Source organism: Aegilops tauschii, chromosome 5 (assembly GCF_002575655.3).
Source record: "Aegilops tauschii subsp. strangulata cultivar AL8/78 chromosome 5, Aet v6.0, whole genome shotgun sequence".
Classification (NCBI taxonomy): domain Eukaryota; kingdom Viridiplantae; phylum Streptophyta; class Magnoliopsida; order Poales; family Poaceae; genus Aegilops; species Aegilops tauschii.
In genome coordinates this window covers 378676609-378699039 of record NC_053039.3, presented here as the reverse complement: position 1 = coordinate 378699039, position 22431 = coordinate 378676609, and the positions used below count along the sequence as shown (strand labels likewise).

The 22431-nt window shown below is 46.7% G+C and overlaps 2 protein-coding genes across 2 annotated transcripts; one reads left to right on the top strand and one right to left on the bottom strand.

Annotated features, from left to right (window-relative positions):
* Positions 1–7799: 7799 nt before the first annotated feature.
* Positions 7800–12493, top strand: LOC109735221 (uncharacterized). Its single transcript, XM_020294427.4, has 2 exons — positions 7800–9858; positions 12159–12493. Exon 1 carries the CDS (start codon positions 7920–7922, stop codon positions 9726–9728), a length of 1809 nt encoding a protein of 602 aa, XP_020150016.1. The 5' UTR covers positions 7800–7919; the 3' UTR covers positions 9729–9858; positions 12159–12493.
* An 841-nt stretch (positions 12494–13334) lies between these two features.
* LOC109735222 (protein MICROTUBULE BINDING PROTEIN 2C) lies at positions 13335–16277 on the bottom strand. Its single transcript, XM_020294429.4, has 5 exons — positions 16031–16277; positions 15863–15911; positions 15225–15506; positions 14022–14243; positions 13335–13855 (listed from the first exon to the last, which is right to left on the bottom strand). The coding sequence occupies exons 1-5, from the start codon at positions 16105–16107 to the stop codon at positions 13706–13708; spliced, it is 780 nt and encodes a 259-aa protein (XP_020150018.1). The 5' UTR covers positions 16108–16277; the 3' UTR covers positions 13335–13705.
* Positions 16278–22431: the final 6154 nt, after the last annotated feature.

Here is a 22431-nt window from a genome sequence, read left to right as displayed (position 1 = left end):
ACTGTTGAATCAGTTTTCCTTTTCGAGACGTTGCTGAAACAGATCTGATGATAATATCGTATTTTTCCTATAAATCTGTTCTTGGCTCAATGTCGTTGTCTTGGAGATTGGAAGAGGGTAATGGGGGGAGGTCCATGGCAGTTTCGAAGGGATCCAGTGATTCTTGTTGAATATGATGGCTTCACTGACGTGGCGGAGTATGCACTGGACATGTATCCGCTATGGGCACGTATTAAAGGCCTCCCGGACGGCCTCACATGGAAGAACGAGCTGGCGGAGAAGGTGGCAAAGAAGGTGGGGAAGCCTCCCTTTACAGTGATTGTTAATGAAGGAAGGATAAACCCTTCTATCCATCTTCGAGTAAGAGTTTTCGTGAATGTGGATGAACCTTTGGTGAGATTTGTGCCAATCACATTAAAGGAGAGGAAGAAGTATCCAATTAGGTATGAGAAGCTCCCAGATTTTTGTTTTTTCTGTGGACGTATGGGGCATGTAGTGGAGGAATGTGGTGATGGTATACATGAACCTGCCTCTTGTGAGTGGGGAGACTGGCTACACTGGACTAATGAACCATCTGGGGCTAGTGGAGGCGGTAGAGAAGGGAGCTGGATGGGTCCGGGTAGAGGAGGTGGATCTATGGGTGCAAGAGGTAGAGGCGGGAGAGGAGATGGAGGTGAGGCGGTGGCAGAGGTGGCCATGGGCAGGCACCAGTAGGCGGGCAAGACAGTGCGGGGCAAGCGGCTCCCGGTGACAATCCGGTGTTGGGCGAGGATGGGAAGAATATCAAGAAACGATTGATTAATGCTGATGGGTCTATTAATGTTAGAGGCCAGGAGGTCCCAAACTTGAAAGGCAAAGTCTCAAATACAGTTTTGCAGACAGAATATGCAGTAGCGACGGATACTTCAGCTAGTGGTGGTGTAAGCAATGCAACACCGGGGAAGGTGCCGATAGTAAAAAGGAGGAAGCAGGGAGGAGAGGATGATGGAGCTGATTCACTAATGTCTGATGAGGCGGCCTCCGTGCTGGAGGACCGCCGAGCCCAATGAGTCTACTCAGCTGGAACTGCCGGGGAGGGGGGAATTCCCGGACAGTTTGTGAGCTCGCGACGATTTGCCAGTCGCATTCCCCCAATTTGGTTTTTCTATGTGAAACTAGGCAAAAGGCGGAAAATATGAGGAGGATTCGTGGTCGTCTCGGCCTTAAGGGGTTTTGTGGTGTGGATAGTGCAGGCATGAGTGGTGGGTTGGCTCTATACTGGCATGAGTCGTATGTGGTGGAGATTCTTGACAAAACCGATCGTTATATTGATGCTCATGTGCAGGTAGACCAGAACGCAGAAAAATGGAGGATCACTTGCGTATATGGAGAGCCGAGGGTCGATAATAGACATATTATGTGGGCAAAGTTGCAGAACCTGAAAACCACGAGTGACTTACCGTGGTTAGCGGTGGGAGATTTTAATGAGGCTATGTGGGACTTTGAACATATGTCGGCGACACCGAGAGAAGAATCTCAAATGGTTGCTTTCCGGGACTGTTTGGAAGTATGTGGATTGGTGGATCTCGGATTCGTAGGGGTGCCTTTCACCTACGACAATAAACGAGCTGCTGCAAATAATGTACGGGTTCGGCTGGATCGAGCGGTTGCTACAAACATGTGGAGGAACCTGTTTGCTTTCTCTCTTGTTTCACATATTCCTTCACCATGTTCAGACCATATAATGTTATTGCTCAAGGCATCGGCCGACCCAGGGCCGATGGGTGCTAAACCGAGGCAGTATGAATTGTTCTGGGAGACTGATGGTACGCTGCCGGAGGTGATTAAGGAGGCATGGGAGGCGGTGGGGGGTGTCCGAAACCTAGCCCAGCTGCGAGACGCCCTATCAAAGACCATGATCTCACTCGGCAACTGGGGTAGGAAATTTGGTAATGTTACAAGGGAACTTGCAAAATCCAGAACCCAGCTTGAGGAGCTTATGCACATGAATGCGGATCAAACGGATATTCGCGGGGTGACAAATAAATTGAATGAATTGCTATATCAAGAAGAGATGATGTGGCTGTAAAGATCGAGGATCTCATGGCTGAAAGAAGGGGACAGGAATACAAAGTTTTTCCAGAATAAGGCGGTATGGAGGGCAAGGAAAAACAAAATCAGATAATTAACTGATAGTGTTGGTGTGGTGCACTCAGAATTTGCGGCGATGAGTGAGATTGCAAATAAGTACTTTCATGAGATTTTCTCGGCGGATGCAACTCTTGTAGCAGCCCCGGTTCTGGATCTATTGGAGCCAATGGTGACTGATGAGGACAATGCTAAACTATGTGCGCCATTTTCTAATAAAGAGATAGCAGACGCAATGTTTCAAATAGGGCCACTTAAGGCGCCAGGGCCAGATGGTTTCCCCGCGAGGTTTTTTCAGTGGAACTGGAGCACTGTCAGAGATGATGTGATTGCAGCGGTTAAGGACTTTTTTGTCACTGGAATTATGCCGGAGGGGGTAAACTCTACATCCATTGTTCTGATTCCTAAAAATTCTAACCCTGCAAAGATTTCTGATTATAGGCCCATCAGTCTCTGTAATGTAATTTATAAGGTGATTTCGAAGTGCTTGGTGAATCGACTTAGGCCACTCCTAGACACTCTTGTTTCTCTAGAACAGAGTGCCTTCCAGGCAGGATGATCACAGATAATGCTCTTGTGGCTTTTGAATGTTTACATTACATCAAACAGGAGAAAGATCCTACGAAGAGTTTTTGTGCATGTAAGCCGGACCTATCAAAAGCTTATGACAGAGTGGATTGGGTTTTCTTGGAGCAGGTGATGCAAAAGCGGGGTTTCACTCAGCGATGGATTGACTGGATTATGACTTGTGTCACATCGGTGAGATATCGTGTTAAATTAAACGGGACCCTCTTGGATTCATTTGCACCGTCGCATGGGCTTCGGCAAGGCGACCCTCTATCTCCATTCCTATTTTTTTTCATTGCGGATGGGTTATCGGCAATTTTAAAGAGTAAGGTTTCAGCAGGCAGTGTTGCACTAGTGAAGGTATGCAAACGAGCACCGGGTATTTCACATTTGTTATTTGCTGACGATACCTTGCTGTTCTGTGAGGCTACTAGCGAACAAGCAGAGAATGTTAAGGCAGCCTTGATCATGTATGAGAGGGCTACGGGGCAAAGTTTGAACTTCAACAAGTGCTCGATATTTTTTGGTGCTGCATGTCCGGGGGCGGTACAGGAGCAAGTGCGAGATGTTGTGGCTGTCACTTCGATGGTGTTTGAAGAAAAATATTTGGGCCTCCCAACCCCCGAGGGGCGCATGTCAAAGGGGAAGTTTCAGAATCTTCAAACTAGTCTAACCAAGCGACTGATCCAATGGGGTGACGGCCTCTTGGCGCAAGCAGTAGCTCAAGCATTGCCAACATATATCATGGGTTTTTTCAAGCTACCCCTCTCTGTGTGTGATGATTTGACACGAATGGTAAGGAACTTCTATTGGGGTTCTAGCAAAGGTAAGAGGAAGGTCCATTAGAGAGGCTGGGATCATTTGCTTCAGCCTAAGAACAAAGGGGGTGCTGGTTTCCGGGGCTTCCGGATGTTCAATCAAGCTTTGCTAGCCCGGCAGGCGTGGCGTTTGTTAACGAAACTTGAAAGCTTGTGCGCACAAGTTCTGAAGGCGAGATATTACCCCACTGGCAATTTGGTGGACACGGTATTTTCAGGCAATGCTTCTTCTTCATGGCTTGCGACATCTCATGGTCTTGACCTTCTGAAGAAAGGGCTGATATGGAGAGTTGGGAACGGGCGCAATATTAGGGTGTGGAGAGATAACTGGATCTCGAGACCATACTCCTACAAGCCAGTATCGCAACAGGGTCGGTGTCGTATTCGGTTTGTAGCTGGACTACTCAGTGAAAATGGATCCTGGAACTTGGAGGTGCTGCAACGATTTTTTATACCAGCGGATGTGGAGGAAATCTTGAAAATCCGAGCATCCCCTAGGCTTGGGGACGATGTCATTGCATGGGGTCCAGAGAAACTTGGCACGTTTACGGTCAAGTTGGCATATACTCTAGCGTTTGAGGAGGCGAACAGGGCTGCAACTGTGTCATCTAGCTCGGCGCCGGATGGTAGTCGATCATGCTGGCAATATATATGGAAGTGCAGCGTCCCCCCAACAGTACAAAACTTCGCATGGAGATTGTCAATTGACTCACTGCCCACTTGGAAGAATAAACACAGGATTGGATTGGAGTTGAGTAGTATATGTCCTGTATGTGGTATGGAGGAGGAAGATAATTTCCACCCGTTCATTAGGTGTTAGTTCGGACGGGACTTATATGAGCAGATGGCCACCTTATGGCATATTCCAGCGCTGAAATCTTTTCGGAACTCGGGCAAGGAGTGGCTCCTCAACTCGCTTGCCCAAATGAATGACAACCAGCGATGCATGGTCTTGCTAATCTTCTGGAGATGCTGGTACATACGCAATGAGGTAATGCATGCCAAACCGGCCCCTCCCATGTCTGTGTCAGTGAGCTTCCTCCAAAGGTACTTGGATGAATTAATTGGGATCCAAGTTAATGCCCGTTGTGATCCGGCAAAGGGAAAAGGAAGCGTAATCTATGATAGTGCGGTGCAGCAGATGAAGCATCCGAAACAAGACACACCGTGGAAGCCTCCCAAGCGGGGCTGGGTCAAATTAAATACAGATGGGTCTTTTGCTGAATCAGGTGGAGCAGGAGCCGGGATGATCATGTGGGATAGCTCCGGGACGGTCATTTTTTCATCTTGCAGAACCTTGTTTTATTGCAGAGATGCATTGGAAGCGGAGCTTTGTGCGTCAACCTGAGGATGGTTTGAAAACCGCACCATACCTCAACTGAACCCACACGAAAATTTCTGTCAACCCAACCACAACTAAACCCGTTTAAAAAATTAAAACCCGTTTAAAAAATTATCAACCCAACTAAAACCAAACCCACCCGATCTTTCCACCAAACTGAACTAAACCGATTGCCCATTTATGGGTTAAAACCATTCTAAAGTGGGTTGAAAACTGTTTGCTCTAATGGGTCAACACATCAGCTTGCAAGGTAGCATCAGGCGGTTCAGGAAGATGGGCACCCGCAAGGTCCCCTTCGATCCATACTTGACAAGCTGCCATAGAACCTCGTCATTGTGCCCGCCGTCTGGCCATCAATGGCGAGCCCACCTCCTCACCCGCTGCAAACATAGGAGCAGCAGAGGAGCAGAGTGATAGCGCGGTGGCAAGAGCTACGACGGCCAAGCAGCAGCAAGTGGCGATACCTCTAAATAAGAATCAGGCAGCTGCTGCCACGGACGGACAGAGCCCAGACAGCTGTCAGTACTCCATGCGCTCCGGTATGTGTCCACCCGCACCTCCGGTAGCTCCGGTCTCGACGCACAGAACACATGAAGCAAACCTAGGAAACTAGCGAAGATGCAGCGCGAGGGACGGCAGCGAGGGTGGGTGCGCGTGTGCACATCGTGGACAGCCCGGCGGTGGCCAACGACGGGTTCATCCAGGCGCCGGGGAAACCGACCAACCAGTCCGGGCCTCCGCGACCTCTGCAGGGACGCCGTCGTGCAAGAGGAAGAGCCGTAACTCCATCCGCCGAGCGCGAGGTAGAAGCCTTCCAGCGGCTCCGGCCCCGCGCCGAACCTGGCAGCCGACAGGTCCCAGAAAATGTCGACATTGCCGCCGTCGACGTCGAGGCTCTTGACGCGGGGCCGGCCGGCGAACTGCGTCCGGTAGAGGCAGGTGACCAGGTTCTGCGCAGCGCCCTTGCCGGCGCTGCTCGAGGACGACGCCCTGTCCGCGATCTGGACGTGAAGTCCCTCATGGCTCGCTCGCGCTTTGCTTTTCAGCAAACACCTTGCGCGCAACCCCGCACCAACCATGTTCGCTGTTACGGGCAGCCGTGGAGCAAATAGGCCTAAACAGTTCTCACAACCTGGGTACGACCCATGGGTTAAATTGTTTGGAATTGGAACTGTTTGAACCCATACCTGATTTTACCCAACCATTTGATACACAAAACCGAATTAAACTGAACCAATGTCAGAATCAGCCCGTTAACACCCAAACTACACATACCCACATAGAGAAACCGACCCAACAAACCCGATTATAGCAAAACCATTCTCAGATTTATTTGTGCATGTATGGAAGGATTGTCATTTGCAATTCAGCGGTCGGGCCTACCGATTGAAGTTGAGATGGATTCAAGCAATGTCGTGTCTATGATTTCATGTGAGGAGGTGGACCGTTCAGTTTATGCTCTTTTGGTGGGAAAGATCAAGCACCTGTTGAGTCTTAGGAATTTTTGTATTACTCATGTTCCTCGTAGTAAAAAAAAAGCTAGTGATAGACTTGCTAGTTTCGCTAGAGTCGAGGGCCGGACTATTACTTGGGTCGGTTCGGGCCCGGAGGAGGTGTTGATGATTGTCTGTGAAGACTGTAAGAACGAGAGCAACTAGTTAACGAGCGCTACTTCGGGAGCCTCGCAACGATCAGCGCCACTTGGCGCGCTCTCGGCCATTCGCCACGTGTCGCGCTTTGGACGCTCCCTCCAGATTTTATTTTTCTTATTTTTCCGCACGCGTTTTCGGCTTTTTAAACGGTTTTTTCGACGTTTTGGTTTTCCCCCGGTCTTCCTTAGCTTTTCGAAAAAAATCGGAATTTTTTTTACGCGAAAAACGCATTTTCTTTTTTTTTCGCGAAAAGTCACAGTTTTTCTTCCGCGAGAGGCACGGTTGTGCTTTAACGAGAGTCACGGCCGTGCTTTTCGGAAACAAAAAAACGTGTTTTCTGTTTTTTTCTTTCACGAGAGTCACGATTGTGCTTTCGCGAGAGTCACGGCCGTGCCTCTCGGAAAGGGAAAAACAAAATGCGTTTTTTTTTCTTTCGCGAGAGTCACGGTTTTGCTTCCGCGAGAGGCACAGTTGTGCTTTCGCGAGAGTCACGGCCGTGCCTCTCGGAAAGGGAAAAAATACGCGTTTTCTGTTTTTTTTTCTTTCGCGGGAGTCACGGTTTTGCTTTCACCAGAGGCACGGTTGTGCTTTCGCGAGAGTCACGGGCGTGCCTCTTTTGAAAAGGAAAAAAAACGCGTTTTCTATTTTTTTTCCTTCCACGAGAGTCACGGTTTTGCTTCCACAAGAGGCACGGTTGTGATTTCGCGAGCCTTTTTCAGAAAGGGAAAAAAACCGTGCTCCCGGTTTGGTTTTCTCGTCCGGTTTTTTCATGAAAAAAAGTTCGTCAAAACCTATCAATATGGGATCTAGTTTTAAAGATCTCGACGCGAGGAATCCAATGATGAAAACGGTTTAAGAGATAAAACGTTTTGAATGAACGGATCCACGAAAAAAGGGAAAACTCCCAGGTTGCGACAAGTGGCGTGCTGCATGTGCGCCACTTGTCGTGACCTGGGAAGGTGGAGTGTTCTTTGCAACAAGTACTCCTTAATTAGTGATTTCGTGTAAGAACTTGATCATTGAGTAATACAATTCTTTTCCCGCAAAAAAAAAATCCTATCCCCATAGTCCTATGAAATTCCAGGCCTTAACTCCTCGAATGGCACAGGCCTTTGAGAAAGGGCACCGGCCTATGGTGTCGACCGAGGGCCCAAAGATCTGTCAAGCCCACCCGTCCACTGCCAGCCCGCCACGTCCCACCGCCTGACCTCACCGGAACCATCCCGCGCTCACCGCGCGGGCCCCACCTGCCATCGTCCGGTCCTGACCCGGGACGAGGCGCACGCGCACACCCTCCAAATCCAAATCCGAGCACCAGCCAGACCAGCCTCCAGCTTATTTCGTTTTCCCCTCCACCTCGGCGCGCCCTCCCCCCAGATCCAGCCCCTAGGGTTTGCCCCCGCCGCCGCCGCCATGGATCCCGACGGGGACGGCTCCTTCCACCGGAAGGAGGCCATCTCCGCCGTGCAGGACGTCGACCAGTACTACGGCGACGACGACGACTACGACGACCTCTACAACGACGTCAACGTCGGGGACGGCTTCCTCCACGCCTCCCAGCCCCCCGTCCAGCCCCCGCCGCCTGCGCTGCCCCCCAAGCAGCACCAGCTCCCCCCGCAGCAGGCGCCCCCGCCGCAGCAGCAGCAGCAGGTTCTGCCTACCCCTTCGCTCCCGCTTCCCCCGCCGCCGCCTCCGATGGGGCACCCGGAGAAGGTCCACATCCCGGGGGTCGCGTCCGTCCCTGCCCCCATCCAAGACCGCCCCAACCCGTCCCATCTCCCGCCGCCGCCTCAGCCTCCCGTCGCCGCGGCACCGCCGCCGCCTCCCCACCACCAGATCCAGTCGGGAGGAGACGGGTTCCACCGGCAGGGAGGGGGCAACTTCGGGGGAGGACCGATAGTTGTTGGCAACGGCGGGGGTGGCGACGGCCCTGGCGCTACCACGCTCTTCGTTGGGGACCTCCACTGGTGGACGACGGACGCGGATCTGGAGGCGGAGCTCGTCAAGTACGGCCATGTCAAGGAAGTCAGGTTCTTTGATGAGAAGGCGAGCGGGAAATCCAAGGGATATTGCCAGGTCGATTTCTTTGACCCTGGCGCTGCTGCTGCCTGCAAGGAGGGCATGAACGGCCACCCGTTCAATGGCCGTCCCTGTGTCGTGGCCTTTGCTTCGCCTAACACTGTACGCCGCATGGGTGAAGCTCAGATGAAGAACCACCAACCGATGGGTCAGCAGAATTCAGGTATGCAGAAGAGTGGTGGCAGAGGTGGTGGTGGTCCACCTGGAGGCCCGCCTGGGCCTCAGGTTGGAGGAAACTATGGTGGCCGGGGAGGCGGAGGAGCTGGTGGTGGCGGCGGTGGTGGAGGAGGAGGCGGGGCAGGTGGTGGGAATTGGGGCAGAGGTCCAGGTGGTGGTGGGATGGGGGGTAGAGGTCCTGGTGGGAATATGAGGAATCGGATGGGTCCGGTGGGTGGCCGAGGGATCATGGGGAACGGAGGGATGGTGGCTCCGCCGCCACCAATGATGCATCCCGGAGGGATGATGGGGCAGGGATTTGATCCCACTGGCTATGGTGCAGCCATGGGAAGGATGGGTGGAGGGTTTGGAGGGTTCCCTGGTGGACCTGGGGGTGCACCGTTCCCAGGCTTGATGCAGCCATTCCCACCTGTGGTTGCTCCTCATGTGAACCCAGCATTCTTTGGGAGAGGAGGTGGTATGGGTGCCGGGGGTGTTGGAATGTGGCCAGACCCAAGCATGGGTGGTGGTTGGGGAGGTGAGGAACAATCAAGCTATGGGGATGATGCAGCATCTGATCAGCACTATGGAGAAGGTGGAAGCCATGGTAAAGAGAGGCCACCAGAGCGGGAATGGTCAGGTGCACCAGAAAGGAGGCGGGAGAGGGAAAAGGATTTGCCCCCACCGCCAGAATTGCCGGAGAGAAGGCACCGTGATGAAAGGGATATGGGTCGTGAGAGGGAAAGAGAGAGGGACAGAGGAGGAGATAGGGAAAGGGAGAGGGACAGAGGAGATAGGGAAAGGGAGAGGGATAGAGGAGATAGGGACAGACACAGGGATGACAGAGATCGCCATGGTGATTATCACAGACACAGGGAGCGTGATTCTGATCGTACTGAAGACTGGGATAGAGGAAGATCATCTGGGAGACGAAGCAGGTCAAGGGAGGTTGATCACTCAAAGCGGCGACGAATGTCGCACGAGTGATGTTCCTGGATGCCTAGTGTAGGGGCAGCGGCAATCCGAGGTGGCATATTTTTGCACATGCCAACTTTCAACCCTTCACTGCTTATAACTGCTTGTGTCTCCAGGGATCTGTTGTAGCATTAACTGAGATGTAAGTTCTGCTTTATCTGTTCTTGTTCTTTGTTTTCAATGTAACCATTCTTTCATTTGGTTGTATACCTGTACGTAGCTTCCTGACGTCGGATATCACTGTATAGCTGCATACTTGTGTAACCCACTGGATACCATCTGTGTAGCGCTCTGGTTGCTGTTGTGTATAGATTTTTCGTTAATTCTTTTGTAGCTTAAAGGCATTGCTCAAGCTGGGAATTTGAGAATGTAACTTAGATTTGTAACTTGTAAATAAGCTGTTGTAGAAAACCTCCTTGTAATCCAATTGTTATTTATATGATGTATCCTCAAAAAGGAATTGTAAAGGCTCTCACCCTGTATTCTTCAAATATGACCAGTGGTGTTTATGCTCCAGCATTTTGATAAGTACTGCAGAGTAGGCCTTGGAAGTTAATATAAGTTGTAAAAAGACCTAACTGTATTGTTTTGGGGCTTGTAATTGCTTATGCCACTCCTTCTGTTCCGCACTGGACGCTCTGACAATTAGTCGAAAGGTCCCGTGCTGGAAACAATGTTCTTGCATATTGAGATAATTGAACACACTTGTCAAAGTGCGTGACCTAGACCAAAATTTCACATTTACATTAATTAAGTGGAAGACTGGAGGTGTCTTGGGTTAACAAGTTCCACTGCATCACATGTAATAACTTATTTCCATAGCTTGAAGTCTAGTGCTCCAGTGATCTAAGGTGTAGAAACATAATAGCCAGCATAGGTCAGACAACAGAGTTAGTGAAGTTATATCTTATGCCAGGACCTATCTGTACTTGATAGAAGCTTAAGTTTTACTGAATATAGAGAATGTTCCACATTTATAAGGACTATTGCCCTGTGTTGAATATTCATGTAACATGTTATATTCTTGTAACTAGACTTAGCACTCACTAGTAACAACTTGGAGTTCACTAAAATGAGTACCAGGCTATGACTGCGCTGAACCAAACTAAGATTCCTTCTCAGTTGAATATAATTATCATTTGCAAATGCATTCGTGTATACTAGAAAACAACAAACTCATTACATTGCACTATGAAATACGCTTTCCTTTTATTATGGTTCCTGGTTAGCTGCATTTCTGGACATCCTGCTCTTAGCTAAAGAAGACCACCTTCTGTCCAAGGAAATGCCGTAGCCATACAGGTTTAGGATATCAGCATACTGCTTTGCATTCAAATAAATTTTGTGGCAGGGCATAGTCGTTTCTTTGTGAAATTTGGGAAAAATATCTAGATGCACTACTTGTAGACTCATAAAGTACTATCACCAATAGGATGTTAAGTATCTAGTGAGAAACATGTATACTTGTCTGAAAAACGTAAGCACTGCATCTTTTCTTTTCTGCATGCATCCTGTCATGTGTTCATTGACGGAGAATATTAAATCAAACATGATTTTATTTTGATGACATTGGTGGCTGCTAGTCCCTTCTATTCAGTGATCTATACATATATTGATCTTCTTATTCGGGAATTGTTTTAGGCTGTGTGAACTGTTATGCATTCTTTCTCGACTTAAATAATTGTTAGTATTTGATGCCAATATCTTTCCTTTTGGCTGTAGTGAGCTGCTATATGGTTTCTAATCCATTTAGACCATTATATTGTGGTCCAATTGTTTGTAGTTTTGTGATTTTTTAACCGAGTCTGTAACTTTCACTGCATTATCATGCTACTGGTGGAGTTGCCCCTGCTACTTTTTATTTGCCTGCTTGTTTCATTGCCTAGTTGGCCGTGAAGGAGAAACATTTTACAGCAAATACTATTATCCTGTATTATGGTTGGATGTATTTGATTAATCATTTCATGTTTAGGTACATAGTGTTAAGATGAAATGTGTCTAGATATAATTTTACATTCTTTGTTTCGAAATATGTCCTTAGTTTTTCTTTCTACAACAAATCCGTAGATAGTCTGTTCAATTTTTTGTTGGCTGCCAACTTTTTGTCGGCATATAGCACCTGCTGCAAGTCTGTAGCTTATTTCTACTTTGCTCTATTTCCCATTAATAACTCAGTTTAGCAAATTTACTTGTAACACCATTAAGTTCACAGCCTTCATGTATTAGTTTTCATATTGAAGTGCTGGTAATTGTGGTATAAAAGATAGTACTACCTCTGTTCTTAAATGGAAGACGTTTTATATTAATGAACAGAGGGTGTAGTATTTAAGGTTGTGCTGTACTGTATGTTCTGGTGCTATTATTATATTTTACCTATTTGTATTACTTTGCTGCTAGCCTGCTACCATGTACTGACTTGTACTCTCTCTCTCTCTCTTGCAGCCATACAAGCAGTTCGAATAAGTGCGAAGTCATGATTCCAGCTTCCTCGGATACAAGATATGCTGCCGCCTGCCTGCCTACCCCTACCTGCCCCTACCTTAAATATAGTCGCCGAGTGGCATAATATTGCCGGAAAAACCTGTCAAACGTGTTGTGATTCCCCTAAATACTCTTTTTGTTTACTTTATTATCATGCGAGGAAAGAACACCGTGAGTGCGAGAATGTACCATTTACTATGTATTAGGATGATCGACTGGTCTGTAACCTTGTATTATGACTTTTGCCTTTCTTTTCTGAATTATCTCTGCTGCTGGTGGACAAGTGATCCAACATCCAACATTCATGTGGCTCGTCCTTGCCTGGAGGTAGCTGCACTGAAGTGTTTGCTTTTTCTAGGTTTGTGGCTGTGTTGTACACCTGCATGCCATCTATGAATGCTTACCTGACCTAGATGTTGGTTGTTGTGCTTGTGGCTATAGATTTGCAGCAGGCTGTAACACACTAGGAGTGTACACATGCAATTTTTAAATGTTGCTAGGTTTGTGTTCCTTTTGGTAGATGTTGTAAAATACATTTTGTGAATACGGCAGCACAATGTACTTACCTCTAGAATGACCATGTTGAACTACAAGTGTGTATGCTCTGTGTGACCTATGTGTGTCACTGTTGGTATGACCTCTAGCAAAATAAGAGTGGAAATACATTTAAGCCTCGGTTGGTACTGGTGTTTTTCCACCCCGAAGAGGTTTGGGATTGTTGGACTCCTCCCAATCCCGTTCCAATACGCTAGGTCTTGATACTAGAATCTGAAGGTTTTGTGGGTATACCTGGGAATCTTGGGTTGGACCAGGAAAATACTCTGAAAATCCTTCAAAAACTCTTCTGGTTGCCAGGATATACTTATGTTCTGTGAGCCCTCCTGTTTCTCTCCCACAAACTCAAATGTATCTGCTTCTGAAATCAAACTCCGTGCACATGCCAAACAATCGCCAGAAAGTTTGAGAACATACACGAAAACAACAAAATAACAGCAACAACAACAACAACAACATAGCTAACTTCCACGCATCCCTGTCCATGACTAAATCTCTTGGTCGTTAAGACAGGCTGAACCATCGGATGTTCAATAAAATTCACAAACTCCATGCATGTGCATGAAACCAAACAATAGCCTGAAAGTTTGAGAACATACTCCGGATTGCAAATGTTCAGACCACTTAGAACAATAATCTCTAGGTCGTCCAGACAGGTTGAACCATCAGATGTTTAATAAAATTGTACAAGTTGAAATCTCTACTAAGATGCCACCCAGTCACATACTACAAATAGTTGATAACATTACAACAACGAGATCAGAGGCATCATCGGCCCAGATCCAAGATGAGAGGATACAAACACGGATCCTCTGCGATATAAGACCCAGTGGCGACAACTGTCAACTCGCGTGCACATCATATCACCCAATGGCGAAACTGTTTCTGCCGAGCCTCACGAGAGCTGCTCTGGGCAGTGGGCACAGAGCATGGGTCAATGTTATCCAGACAAGTTAGAGTACAAACGCTTGGAGTCTCAGCCTTGCCTCAGTTACTGCCTTCAGGAATTCCTCTGTAGGATTGTCTTTCGCGGCTGCTAGAGCCGTGACGTAGGCTGACATTTCCTGCTCCATCTTCTCCGTGTCAATATCACCTACCGTATCCTGCATCGTAGCAAATAGGAGAAACAACAAATTAAAAATCAGTTTTGGAGCAAAGCACATATGGATAGCTCATTCAGATAAAGACATAATTAATTCAATTTTTCATCAAGCAAGATATACAATAGCGTTGAAGAGTTTACGGGAATGTAACAGGACATGAGCTTACATCAAGCTGAACTGGTTCACATTCCAACGATGAATCGTCAGATCTCTCTGTGGGATGAGAGGCTCGGTTGTTCTCTGTTATTTTCCTGAATACCTTCATCAGAGCAGAGATTTCAACATCCATAGAGGCTACATCCACTTCAAGTTCTTCAACTTTTGTACTTGACATCTTTGCCTCCCATTCTAGCTTCTCCAATGCTGCTTGCTTCTCTGCCAACATAATCTGCAACAATAACAACAAATCAGTGAGTACTTTGCAATTAGCAGTGCTATTACTAACGAAGTGATTAAATTGAGCCTATACCTTTATGACACAGGATGAAAAACATAGAAGTCTCTTGTAACATTAACAAGCATGAATACAAATTAGAAAGCATCAAATTTAAGATTCCCAAAGACAAAGAGCACTACAGCATATGTCAGTTGAAATATAAAGAACTGTGTTGGCCTTTTTACTCTTTAGAATCTACTATTCAACATGAAAAGAAACGGACAAAAGACATAAGCATCTTTAACATGGCAATGAAACATATTGAGGAAAACATGTATCACTAATCAAGTAAGGCATGAAAATGCCAAATAGATTTACTATTCAACATTAAAAGAAACAGACAAAAGACATAATCATCTTTAACATGGCACTGAAACACATTGAGGAAAACATGTATCACTAATCAAGTAAGGCATGAAAATGCCAAATAGAATTTGTAGAAAAAGGTCAAATAATGTTAAATGCATAGTTATATTTGTACTTGTCAGATCCATGAAAATCACTACTCAGCATTGAATGCCGAGCAGCAGCGTAGTTAGAACCTCAAATCAGCATGTCATAGGTTTCTTTCTTCAGTCCAGTTCAATCAAATCAATGATAAATGGTACATGACAGGCCAACTAAAGTGGAACAATTATAGGCTCACAAAACATGGTGCACACTTTGTATATCTAACTGCGCCATTTTCTGATCGATTTTGAATAAGAACTTGGGGTACATTGCTTTGCATTATCAAAACCATACAGCGCAGAGAATAAAACTAGGACAGTGACTTTGTTGTCTGAATGATAGTGTCCCATAGCATCATCTTCACTGGTGTAAATTTTTTTAGAATGGTGTTTTCTTGAATGAAGGAGCTGGTTATGCAGTAATAACACTTTTGAAATATAAACTTCAGCGATATGCCAAAGGTACCAAGCAAGTCCAGTATACCTTTGCACCATGCAACTCAGAGCCAGTAGACTCGACAAGCGATTCCTTATCATTAAGCTGGCTTCTCAATTCATCCACCTCTTCGTTTGCGGCACTGACCCGGCCAATCAAGTTCTCCGCGGACCTCAGAGCTTCGTCTTTCTCAAGCAGTTTGCATTGCAGGCCACTGAGCTGCTCCTGCAGAGCAGCGAGCTCTTCCCTCTGCTTCTGCGCCTGATCCAGCTGCTGCCGCCTTTTGGCCGGCGTGGTTCTTGTTGGCTTCACAACCTTTGGCTCAGGAACCTGCACATGGAGCAGATGTTGTGGCATAGATCAAAACCACCAGTGCAAACAGCAACAACCACTAGTACTAACAAGCACGTATCTAGTTTTTGCAGGTGCAATGAGCACTGTTTCAGGACAGTTTCCTCCCTTCAATTCGCTAGGACACTGCTGATGTCCACTAGCCCACTGACACCGGACCTTGCAGGAGCACAATGCCGACACTCCTCGCCGCCAAAGACAGGCTCAAGCTTTGAGCACCCAAGAACCCAGCATTCGCCGAGCAAGACAAAGAAGCGATTCGGAAAGCCAAAAGATGCTTGAAAAGGAGATTTAGAGCGGGGTCAGGGTCAAGGTCAAGGCGGCCTCTCGCTCACCTTCTTGGCCTGATGCGGAGCCGCCGTGTATGCCATCGAGACCACCCTCCTGCACCAAGAAACACCAGGGGAAAAGAGGGAGAGAGAGTCAAGGACGGCTCGAACGAACCCCGGCAAGAAAATTCAAACGGGGCCCCGGGCGGAAATGCAGATCGAGGGCAATGGGACCTGGAGGAGGGCGCGGAGGGGGCGAGCCCGCCCCGGATCCTGGACCTGGAGGCCGGGCCCGCCGGCTTCTCGGCCATCCCGGTCTTCCCCGGCGGCGGCGCCGGCGGCGCTGGGAGTGGACTGCGGGGGTGGCGTGGCGGTGGGCCGGTTCTACGACGGAGTGCGCTGCTACCACTTCTGCCTGGGTCGTGGACCCGCGGGGTGGGGTGGGGTGGCTATACCCGATACCGGCCTACCTGGGGGATTTTGTTCCGGGATTTATTTTGTTTTTAAAAAGTTTTCGTCGGGGATGAATAAATGCTTCGCAGTGGTGTCGCCGTCGAGCAACATTCCGCCTGGGCAAAACATAGGGAGGGAACCTACGACGTGTCGGCCACCGCGGGAATTGTTTTCTGTGCTGTAAAAAAGGTTGCTTAGATGCGCGTATGGGTCGCTTTAGCCGCGACTCACGCTCCCTCTCCTCCATCCTTCTTCGTTATCGGTCTCCTCAGTCGAGTAGCGCCCATTCTTCTCCCCTCCGTCACGTCTGCCGTAATCCTACCCATCCTCAACGGCTCCACCGTCTCCCCTCCATCAAGTCAGCCTCGTGTGCACACGATGTTCGGGGGCGGAACCACCACCCCATGCCCACGGTGTGTCCAGAAAGTTTCTGCTGAAACTCCGAGGACACCTCGGCGAAGCATGCTACAGGAAAACATGGTGATAGGTGTAGGAGGGCTGGTGTATATGTTTGATGTATTCTCACACAATATACATTTACGATGGCCCCAATTTTTCGTACGACTCAAATCGAACCAAAATGAAAAGCTTCAAGTCGTCGGTAAACCACACCTTTGATCCTTTTTGAAATGGAGTGGTGTGTGTGTGGGGGGGGGGGGGGGGTCACACAACTCCAACATGATCTTCATGGGACCAATATCCTGAGATAAACTTAGCAACCGATATTAGTTCCTGATACGGCCCAGCCTACTACCCCGGTACCAGGCCACCGAGGGGACCAGGCCCTAGAGAAGACAAGGCGAGCCCGCAAGCCCAACCAGCGCTATGCGGGCCATGACTGAGCAATCTAACTACTTAAGAAAGGGACGCACTATGAGGAAGGCATGCAGAGACATGACATAGGCGGCGGCGGCTCTCATCTCCTGATCCCCATTTCTCTGTATCTCTAGAAGCCTAGCCCGACTTCTTCAATTCCTCTGTAATCCGGTCACTCTTGTATCGAATCCTCAAGCGGGAGCGTAACATTTGGCATTAGCAGCCTTTCCCCTCGTATGAAGCCCGAGGACAAACACAAGACGGCCTTCAAGACTAACCACGACCACTTCGAGTTCAAGGTGTTGGTGTATGGTCTTACCTGCGGGCCTGCTACCTCCAGGGGGGCATGAACACAGTTTTGGCACCACTCAATCGCCATGGGGTTTTGGTCTTTATTGACGACATCCTTGTCTACAACGCCACCAAGCAACAACACCTCCGCCTGCTGCGCCAAGTTTTCCAGGTGCTTCATGACAACCAGCTCAAGATCAAAAGGAGCAAGTGCACTTTCACCAGGCCTAGTCTGACGTACTTGGGGCATGAGATCAGCAGAGACGGCGTGCACACTGACAACAAGAACATCGACGTTGTCGCAAAGTGGCCTACTCCGTCCACAGTCAAGGAAGTGCGCAGATTCCTCGATCTGGCGGGGTGCTACCGCAAGTTCATGAAGAACTTTGGCATCACGGGTCGCCTGATACGGCTCCGTCGTATCTACTTTTCCAAACTCCTTTGCTCTTGTTTTGGACTCTAATTTGCATGATTTGAATGAAACTAAGACTGACGATGTTTTCAGTACAACTACCATGGTGTTGTTTTTGTGCGGAAATATAAGTTCTCGGAATTGGACGAAACTTTTTGGAGATTTTTTCTGGAATATATAAAAAAATACTGGAGCCAAGACCCAGAGGAGGGGAGCCACCAGTGGCCCACGAGCCACCAGGGCGCGACCACCCCCCAGGGCATGCCCTGGTGCCTCGTGGGGCCCACAAGGCTCCGCAGACCCTAATCTCAGCACTATAATTCCTATTTCCCGAGAAAATAATAGGAGAGAAAGTTTTATCGCGTTTCACGATACGGAGTGATACATCTCCAACATATCTATAATTTTTTATTGTTCCATGCTATTATATTATCTGTTTGGATGTTTTATATGCATTAATATACTATTTTATATCATTTTTTGGGAGTAACCTATTGACCTAGTGCCCAGTGCCAGTTGTTGTTTTTTCCTTGTTTTTGGCTTTTCCAGAAAGGAATATCAAACGGAGTCCAAACGGAATAAAACATTCGCAATGATTTTTCTTGGACCAGAAGACACCCGTAGGACTTGGAGAGGGGGCCAGGAGCTTCCCGACGAAGCCACAAGCCAGGGGGCGCCCTAGGGGGAACGCGCCCTGAGGACTTGTGGGCCCCTCGGAGGTCTCCTAACCCTAATTCTTGCTCTATAAATTCACAAATATTCCCAAACCACCAAAGCGTCCACAAAAATACTTTTCCGCCGCCGCAAGCCTCTGACCTCGTGAGATCCCATCTTGGGACCTTTTTCGGCGATCTGCCGGAGGGGGATTCGATCACGGAGGGCCTCTACATCAACCCTATCGCCCTACCGATGATGCGTGAGTAGTTTACCACAGACATACGGGTCCATAGCTAGTATCTAGATGGCTTCTTCTCTCTGTTTGATCTTCAATACAAAGTTCTCCTCAATGTTCTTGGAGTTCTAACCGATGTAATACTTTTTTGCTGTGTGTTTGTTGAGATCCGATGAATTGTGGATTTATGATCAGATTATCTATGAATATTATTTGAGTCTCCTCTGAATTCTTATATGCATGATTTGATATCTTTGTATTTCTCTCCGAACTATCGATTTGGTTTAGCCAACTAGATTGGTTTTTCTTGCAATGGGAGAGGTGCTTAGTTTTGGGTTCAATCTTGCGATGTCCTCACCTAGTGACATAGTAGGGGTAGCGAGGCACGTATTCTATTGTTGCCATCAAGGATAAAAAAGATGGGGTTTACATCATATTGCTTGAGTTTATCCCTCTACATCATGTCATCTTACTTAAAGCGTTACTCCGTTCTTATGAATTTAATACTCTAGATGCATGCTGGATAGCGGCCGATGTGTGGAGTAATAGTAGTGGATGCAGGCAGGAGTTGGTCTACTTATCACGGACGTGATGCCTATATTCATGATCATTGCCTTAGATATCGGCATAACTTTACGCTTTTATATCAATTGCTCAACAATAATTTGTTTACCCACCGTATGTTTTGTTTAAGAGAGAAGCCTCTAGTGAAACCTATGGCCCCCGGGTCTATTTTCCATCATATATTTTCATATCTACAAACCAAAAACCCAAAAATACCTCGCTGAGTTTTATTTGCTTTTATTTTGTTTTACGTTTTAGTAATCTTTTATATCTATCTCTATCAGATCTCATCCTTGCAAGTGACCGTGAAGGGATTGACAACCCCTTTATTGCGTTGAGTGCAAGTGTTTGATTGTTTGTGCAGGTGCATAGATTCAAGACTTGCTTGTACCTCCTACTGAATTGATACCTTGGTTCTCAAACTGATGGAAATACTTATCTCTACTTTGTTGCATCACCCTTTCCTCTTCAAGGGAAAAACCAACGCAAGCTCAAGAAGTAGCAGGAAGAATTTCTAGCGCCGTTGCCGGGGAGGTTCTACATCAAGCCTACCAAGTACACATCATAAACTCTCATCTCTTGCATTACATTATTTGCCATTTGCCTCTCGTTTTCCTCTCCCCCACTTCTAAAATGTTTTCAGAAAAACACAAAAATATTTGCCTTTTTATTCGCCCTTATTTCGTTCGTCTTTTTGTTTGCTTTTTGGTTGCCTGTGTGCTAGATTGCTTGCTTTGTCACGATGACTCAAGAGAATACCAAGTTGTGTGACTTTTCCAACACTAATAATAATGATTTTATTTGTACTCCGATTGCTCCCGCCACTAGTGCGGAATCTTATGAAATTAATGCCGCTTTGTTGAATCTCGTTATGAACGAACAATTTTCCGGCCTTCCTAGTGAAGATGCCGCATCCCATCTAAACACTTTCGTTTAATTGTGTGATATGCAAAAGAATGTGGATAAATATATTGTTAAATTGAAGCTATTTCCGTTCTCACTACGAGATCGTGCTAAAACTTGGTTTTCATCTTTGCCTAAAAATAGTATTGATTTGTGGAATAAGTGTAAAGATGCTTTTATTTACAAGTATTTTTCGCCCGCTAAGATCATCTTCCTTAGAAACGATATAATAAATTTTAAGCAACTTGATCATGAACATGTTGCGCAATCTTGGGAGAGGATGAAATTGATGATAAGAAATTGCCCTGCTCATGGTTTAAGTTTGTGGATGATCATTCAAAAAATTTATGCGGGATTGAATTTTGCTTCTAGAAATCTTTTGGATTCCGCCACGGGTGGTACTTTTATGGAAATTACACTAGGAGAAGCTACTAAACTCCTAGATAATATTATGGAAAATTACTCTTAATGGCATACCGAAAGATCTTCCACTAGTAAAAAAGTGCATCCAATTGAAGAAAATAATACTTTGAGTGGAAGGATGGATGAACTAATGAAATTGATTGCTAGTAAGAGTGCTCCTTTTGATCCTAATGATATGCCTTTGTCCACTTTGATTGAGAATAATAATGAATCTACGGATGTGAATTTTGTTGGTAGGAACAATTTTGGTAACAACGCATATAGAGGGAATTTCAAACCTAGGTCGTTTCCTAGTAATTCCTCTAATAATTATAGCAATTCCTACAACAATTTTTATGGAAATTATGATAAAATGCCCTCTGATCTTGAGAATAATATTAAAGATTTTATAAATTCTCAAAACAATTTCAATGCTATGGTAGAAGAAAAATTGCTTAAGATCGATGATTTGGCTAGGAACGTTGATAAAATTTCTCTTGAGATTGATTCTTTGAAGATGAGATGTATGCCACCCAAGCATGATGTTAGTGAATCTCTAAAAGCTATTAGAGTATCTATGGATGAATGTAAAGAAAGAACCGCTAGGATGCGTGCTAAGCGAGATTGGTTTGTAAAAGTGTGTTCTTCTATTTCTTGCGATAATAATGATGAAGATCTTGAAGTGATTGACGTGACTCCTATTGAATATTTGTTTGTTAATATAAATCTTGATAAAGATGGGACTAGAGATGAGTCAACTTTAGCTAGAAGGCGTCCCAATGATTTGGAGTTTAAAGATCTTAATGAAAAATTTGATAAAAGTGGGATTGGAGAGGTCAAAACTTTAAGTAGTGATGAACCCAGTCTTTTAGATTTAAATGACTTTAATTATGATAATTGCTCTTTGATATATTGTATTTCCTTGTGTCAGTCCATGTTGAATTCACCTCATGCTTATAATCAAAATAAAGCTTTTACTAAACATATTGTTGATGCTATGATGAATTCGTTTGAAGAAAAACTTGAGTTGGAAGTTTCTATCCCTAGAAAGCTTTATGATGAGTGGGAACCTACTATTAAGATTAAAATTAAATATTATGAGTGCTTTGCTCTGTGTGATTTGGGTGCTAGTGTTTCCACTATTCCAAAAACTTTATGTGATGTACTAGGTTTCCATAAATTTGATGATTGTTCTTTGAATTTGCATCTAGCGGATTCCAGTATTAAGAAATCTATGGGAAGGATTAATGATGTTCTTGTTGGGGAACGTAGTAATTTCAAAAAAAATCCTACGCACACACAGGATCATGGTGATGCATAGCAACGAGAGGGGAGAGTGTTGTCCACGTACCCTCGTAGACCGAAAGCGAAAGCGTTAGCACAACGCGGTTGATGTAGTCGTACGTCTTCACGATCCAACCGATCAAGTACCGAACGCACGACACCTCCGAGTTCAGCACACGTTCAGCTCGATGACGTCCCTCGAACTCCGATCCTGCCGAGCTTTGAGGGAGAGTTCCGTCAACATGACGGCGTGGTGACGATGATGATGTTCTACCGACGCAGGGCTTCGCCTAAGCACCGCTACGATATTATCGAGGTGGACTATGGTGGAGGGGGGCACCGCACACGGCTAAAAGATCAAACGATCAATTGTTGTGTCTCCAAGGAGTGCCCCCTCCCCGTATATAAAGGAGTGGAGGAGGGGGAGGGCCGTCCCTCTCTATGGCGCGCCCTAGGAGGAGTCCTACTCCCACCGGGAGTAGGATTCCCCCCTTCCAAGTAGTAGGAGTAGGAGTCAAGGAAAGGGGAGAGAGAAGAGAAGGAAGGAGGGGGCGCAGCCCTTCCCCCTAGTCCAATTCGGACTAGGCCTTGGGGGGGCGCCCAGCCTCTCCTCTCTCT